Source organism: Aureococcus anophagefferens (assembly GCF_000186865.1).
Source record: "Aureococcus anophagefferens unplaced genomic scaffold AURANscaffold_2, whole genome shotgun sequence".
Taxonomy (NCBI): Eukaryota; class Pelagophyceae; order Pelagomonadales; family Pelagomonadaceae; genus Aureococcus; species Aureococcus anophagefferens.
Genome location: NW_008705562.1, coordinates 111,350 through 117,409, shown reverse-complemented (window position 1 = coordinate 117,409; position 6,060 = coordinate 111,350). Strand labels below are relative to the sequence as shown.

Genomic DNA, 6,060 nt, shown 5'->3' with positions numbered 1-6,060 from the left:
AGACGTTCCGAGAGATGATCGCTCGTCCAAGAATTAGCCAAAACGAGTGGAAAACGGCCGAGATATGAGCCTTTGAAGTTGGGAATTTCGCTCTCTTGTCCTGCCCTGGGAGCGGCGTCCGCGTGCCCGCGGACCCGGCCCAGAGCGACGTCGCCGCGCCCGGCAGCACGCTCCCCAGGACCTCGAGGCCGTCGCGCCGCCCGAGGAGCGCGCCGCACGTCGCCCCGAGCTCGCGCGCGTCGAGGTCGAGCGCGCCCCGGAGCTGCCAGGGCTCCGCGGACCGCGCGAGCCAGGCCCAGGCCGCGGCCGACGGCCGCAGCGCGGCCCCGAGGGCCCGGTGGTGCGTCTGCGAGAAGGTGCGCTGGCCGGGCGCGCCGGGGAAGAGCGTCAGCGACCGGCGCGTCGACGCGGCGAAGACCGCGTCCCGGACGGCGCCGGCGACGGCGCCGCGCGCGACGGCGACGTCGCCGAAGCGCCGGCCGAGGAACGCGCGGCCGTAGAGCTCCGAGGCCCGGAGCGCGGGCCGGGACGCGTCGACGGCGACCGCCGCCGGCGGCGCGCGGAGCCGCGCCGCCGCCGGCGACCCCGCGGCCGCGGCCGCGACCGCGGCCGGCGGCGGCGCCGCGTCGCCCCGCTGCGAGCTGAAGGGCGTCGCCGCGCGCCGGCCGCCGGACGTCCGCTTCACGAGGCCGTCCATCTCCGCCGGGGTCAGCGCGCCGAGGCTCGCCGCGACGGCCGCGGCGACGGCGGATGGCACGGTCAGCGAGTAGCGCACGCGCGCGCCGTCGCCAAAGTCCTCGACGCCGACGCGCACCCGGCCCGGGTCGTCGACGTCGGCCTTGACGGCGACGGCCTTGGCGATGTGGGCCGCGTTCGCGACCGCGACCTCCGGCGAGCAGTCGAAGAGCATGGACCCGTCGACGACGACGGCCTCGGCCCGCGCCTCCATGCGCGTCGCTGATTACCGGCGGCGAGGGCGGCGAGGCGCTCGATCCTATCCGCGACCGGCGGCGAGAGCGGTGAGGCGCTCGATCCTATCTGCGTTGCTGATCACCGACGACGAGGGCGGCGAGGCGCTCGATCGTCCATCGTGCCTGCGAAGCTGCCCTCGATGTACGGCACTGTGCCGAAGTTTACCCAAAGTCGTTAACATTTCACGAGAAGCGCTGCCCACTGCGTCGACCTCGGCACAGAACGCTGCCCGCGGTCCAGCGCGACTCGGCGTCGACCTCGACGCGGCCGCCATGCCCCCCAAAGTAAAGAAGGAGACGGCCCCGGCGTCGCGCAGCCTCAAGCATCGTCGCACCGCGGCGGAAGAGCGGGGGCTTCTTGGGCGAGCGGCCGAAGCCGTAGGCCTCGTCAAGGCGCTATCGCTCAGTGCGCGGGAGAAGAAGGAGAGGATCGAAGAGGTCGTCGGCTTTACGAAGGGGTCGAAGAAAGATGCGGCGCGGCTCCTTGAGATCGGGGACTGGAGCGTCCAGGCCGCGGTGCGCCTCTACGTTGGCGAGAACGGCGCGACGGTGATCAGCGACTCGGACGACGACATGGACGTCGCGGCCGAGGCGACGACGACGTTCGACGTCGCGGCGACGCTGAAGAGCTCGAACTACGGCCGCATCATGCGCGTGGTGAAGCGCGGGTCGCTCACGCAGGCCCTCGGCCACGTGGCGCTTCCGTCGATCATCGTCGTCGGTTCCGAGTCGGCGGGCAAATCTTCGACGCTGGAGCGCATCGCGGGGCTCACGCTGTTCCCGCGGGACGCGACGATTTGCACGCGCATGCCGATCCAGCTGCGGCTGATCCAGGACGACGCCGCGGCCGGCTCCTGCGTGACCGTGCGCCTCGCGGGCCGCGAGGACGCCGTCGTCAGCGAGGCCGACGCGGCGCGGACCGTCGCGGCATTCATGAACGAGGCGGTGGCCGCGCGCCACGGCGGCACGGTCCGGGGCGTCGTCAACGACGTGCTCACCATCGAGGTGCGGAAGCCGGACGTGCCCACGCTCGACCTCATCGACCTGCCCGGCATCGTCGCGGCGTCCGTCGAGGGCGAGCCGGCGGACATGATGGAGCAGACGCGCAAGATCACGGAGCATTACATGTGCCGCGCCGACACGGTCTGCGTCTGCGTCGTCCCCGCGAACGCGACGCGCGTCCGGGACTCGCAGGCCATGCAGCTCGTCCAGCGCCACGGGAAGGAGCCCCTGACCATCGGCGTCCTCGCCAAGGCGGACCTCGCCTACGACCCGCGCTTCAAGCAGCGCAAGAAGAAATCGCCCTTCTGGGAGCTCAAGGACCGCCTCGCGGGCCGCGCCGACGACATGGTAGCGCTGCCCCAGGGCTGGGTCGGCGTCAAGAATCGCGACACGATGGTCGTCGAGGAGGAGGGCTCGTCGCTGCACGACTCCGCGGAGGAGGAGCAGCGCTGGTTCTCCGAGGACGCCAAGATCCAGGACGGCGTGGGCATCAACCAGCTCCTGGTCAAGATCGACGCCCTCTTCTCGAGCCACATCCGCGACAACTGGGTGCCGCGCGCCACCGCGCACCTCAAGGAGCGGCAACGAGTTGTCGAAGTCGAGCTCGACCGCCTCGGTCCCGCGCCTTCCTCGTTGACCTTGTCCGCCTTGCTCGCGGAATTTGTCAGCGATTTCTCCGCGGCCGGAAGCGCGAAACTCGTCGAACAGGCGATCAGAAAGGAGCTCCACGGTAATTTCGCGAACGATCATTCGGTCGTGTGCGGCAAATCCTCGATCCCAAGCGGCACCATGTCGGTGCTCGAGCGCGTCCAATTAAAGCAGCGCGCCAAGATCGGCGCCCTCGGCACCACGGCCGCGGCCTCGCGAGCCGTCCGCCAGGCGCTCGGAACTGCCGTCAATCAAATCTTCAACAATCACACGGGCACGGCACAGCTCGCGCGATTCGCCGTCCTCCGTGACGCGCTCGTCGCGGCCTTCTCCGAAGCAGTCAAAGAGCGCGAGAGCGCGCACGCGGCCGCGGTCGAGAGTGCGGTCGCCGGGTGGTTCGATCGCGCGGTCGGCGGCTATGTTGCGCCTGGGCCCGCACTGCTCAGCGTCCTTCTCGAAGTCGCCGTCGAACAACTCGTCGCGCCTCTTGTCTCCGACGCTTCTACCATCCTTCCCAGCCTCGGTCGGTTACTCGCCAAGAAGTCCAAACCCAAAAAGAGAGGGCGGCCCAAGAAACGGCCGCGAACCGAGGGCGGCGACGACGACGAGCAATCCGACGCCGACGAAGATGCCGTCGTCGACGAAAGTACGTTCCTCGTGGAAACGCACGCGCGCCAGCGTCAAATTCGGGCCGCGCCGCCGCGAGCGCGTCGACTCCTAGGTGCGCCAAGGAACGCTCCGAGCTCCTCCTCCGGAAACACGAAATCTTCGCGGCTCTCAACGAGCTCGAGCACCTCTAACGAGCGCACCTCCCGCTCAATTCGCCTGTCAAGCCCTCGCTCCGGCGCCGACCGCGCCGACGCGACGCGCGCTTCAGGCGCAGCCACCCGGCGCTTGGGGGCACATCGCTGTGTTCTAACATATAGTCCGCTGTCGGGGCGGCGAACCGACTTCGTAGAAGGCGATCTCGCCGCGCTCCCCGTTCGCTCTCTCGGGGGCGCGCTCGCGTGCGATTACCGCCCCCTAGGACCAGATGACGAGCATGACCATGACGACGAGGACGACGGTGAGGGCGACGATGGTCCAGAGCTGGCACGTGTCCTTGGTCTTGAGGAGCTTGCTGAGCTTGCCCATGACGAAGTTCATCTTCTCCGTCGTCTCGTCGAGCTCGCTCTCCATGTCGTTGATCATGCGGCTCTGGGTCTGGAGCTCGCCGTGGATCTCGGAGGCCATGGCGTGGACGCGGTCCACGGCGCCGTCGAGCTGCTCCAGGTTGTCGTCCTGCTCGCGCATCGTCGCCTGGGTCCGCGCGCGCTGGCCGTGGATGAAGTCCGTGTTGGCCATCTCGAGGTCCGTGGACGCGCCGTAGTCGCCCTGCTGGGCGGCGACGGCGGCCTTGTCGTCTGCGTCCATCTTCGCGCGCGCGCGGGGCCCGCCGACGGCGTCGCGCGCGTTCGCGACCCGGCTCCGCGCCGCGGCGACGAAGTCGCGGCGCTCGGAGAGCTCGCGGTCGTCGATGTGGGAAAAGGCGCCCCGGTCCCGCTCGACGTAGTCCACCGTGAGCCCCAGGTCCTTGAGCTGGCCCTCGGCGCCGCGGATCTCGCGGCCGAGCGCCTTCCGGCAGTCGCGGAAGGGCTTGGAGCCCGCGGTCGTCCCCGGGCCGTAGAGCAGCCCGTTGAACTGGCCCACGCGGAGCTCGATGCTCTCCAGCTTCGCCACGAGCTCGTCCTTGACGACGTGGAAGGGGTCGTTGGCGCCGCCCGACATGAGTCCCTGCGCCTCCTCGCCGACGAACATGCACCGGGGGGCGACTCCGGGGGTCCAGGGGGCGCGCCGCCGCGAGCGGCTCCCGGCGCGGAAGACGAACCGCGGTGTGCCACGGGCGCACGCGCACGGCGCCGCAGCCGAGTGGTGCAGGATGATTGCTCGAAGCTGGGCCGAGCTGCGCGCGGCATCTTGCTGTCGACGTTGCCTGTGCCGGCAGAATAGGGGCCGAGCCTGACTGCCCAACGTAGCCCGGACGCCGATGGTCGGGATCGAACCTGACTGCCCTGCGCAGCCCGGACACCTCGGTCGGGATCGAGCCTGACCGCCCTGCGCAGCCCGCACGCGGACCGTCCGGGAACGGGCCTGCCCGAGCGCAGCCCCGATGCTCCTCTTCGATGACGGCGCCGAGGGCCGCGATGTCGCCACGGACGACGACGGTCGTCCTGATTCTCCCATGGTCTTCTGCCCGGGGCTCACCTTCGCCGACGACGCGCCGTGGGCCGCCGCGGCCCCGGCGGTCGAGCGCTTCGACGACGTCGCGGCGCCCGCGAGCGCGCCCAAGGGCGAGGAGGCGATGATGCTCGCCTGGGGCGACGCCGGGGACCGCGAGGCGCCGCGCGCGGCGCCCGGCCGGGCGCCGCGGAAGGCGCGGAAGAAGGCGCGGAGGGAGCCGCCCGGCGACGGGAGCCCGCCGCGGTCGCCCCGCGGCGCGGCGCCGCCCGCCGCGGCGGCCGACGAGGGCCGGCCGTCGCTCGCGCAGCGCACGCGCGCGTCCGTGCTCGCGCGGAACCTGCGCGAGGAGATCGCGACGACGCTCTACGCGCACTGCGAGAAGTCGTTCTACTCGCGCACGGTGACGAAGATCGTGCTCGCGGGCGACGTCGGCGCGGACCGCTGCTCGACGTTCGCCGCCGAGGTCGTCCCCCTCGCCGCGTTCGCGCTCGGCCTCGCGTTCCTCCAGACGTGGGCGCTCCAGACGGCGCGACCAGCACCTCTGGTATCTGAAGTACGGGACCATGGCCACGGAGGAGGGCGCGCCGCCGGCGTGGCTCGCGGGCACGTTCCCCTACGGCGTGCCCGGGCCCGTCGCGTACGGCGCCGAAATCAACCACCGGTTTGGGGGGTCCCCACCCATCTTCAGAACTCTCTCTCTCGGTCACATCGAAGTCGATTCGGCCGATTGTTTGACGAATCGATGGCTCCCATCGAGTTCTCGAAGCACAGCCGAAGAGCTTCCGTCGAACCTATCGAACGCGCGCACATTGAAGTCGGGTGGAAGATTTGATGTCCGCGCAGGTCGCGTACAGCGCGGAGCTCGACGACTCCATCCTCACGCGCGGGCTGCCCATCTTCGTCATCGCGCCCCTCGTCTTCACGACCTTCATGCTCGGCATGGCCGTGCACAAGGGCGTGTCGGGCATGAAGACGGCCTACCTCGTCATCCGCTGGGGCGCGCGGCGCGAGCGGCGCCGGGCGCGGTTCTCCAAGCTCGGCGCGCTCCGCGTCGCGCTCGCGTTCCTGCTCCACGGCGCGCGCTTCGTCATGACGACCTACTTCATCCAGGTCACGGTCATGGTCGTCGGCACCGCCGACGGGCCCTTCAACCTCCTGCTCAACTCGCTGGCCATGTTCTTCATCCTCGAGTGCGACGACGTCATCGACTTCGACCTCC

At 70.4% G+C, this 6,060-nt stretch overlaps 2 protein-coding genes across 2 annotated transcripts; one reads left to right on the top strand and one right to left on the bottom strand.

Annotated features, from left to right (window-relative positions):
- Nucleotides 1–1,619: 1,619 nt before the first annotated feature.
- On the top strand, nucleotides 1,620–2,234 carry AURANDRAFT_19770 (hypothetical protein; the record flags this gene model as incomplete). Its single annotated transcript, XM_009035259.1, has 1 exon — nucleotides 1,620–2,234. A coding segment is annotated over one exon (615 nt), but the record flags the coding sequence as incomplete, so codon positions are not given.
- Nucleotides 2,235–3,536: 1,302 nt separating this feature from the next.
- On the bottom strand, nucleotides 3,537–4,537 carry AURANDRAFT_69625 (hypothetical protein; the record flags this gene model as incomplete). The annotated part of the gene is made up of 1 exon (XM_009034678.1): nucleotides 3,537–4,537. The coding sequence occupies one exon, from the start codon at nucleotides 4,416–4,418 to the stop codon at nucleotides 3,645–3,647; it is 774 nt and encodes a 257-aa protein (XP_009032926.1).
- Nucleotides 4,538–6,060: the final 1,523 nt, after the last annotated feature.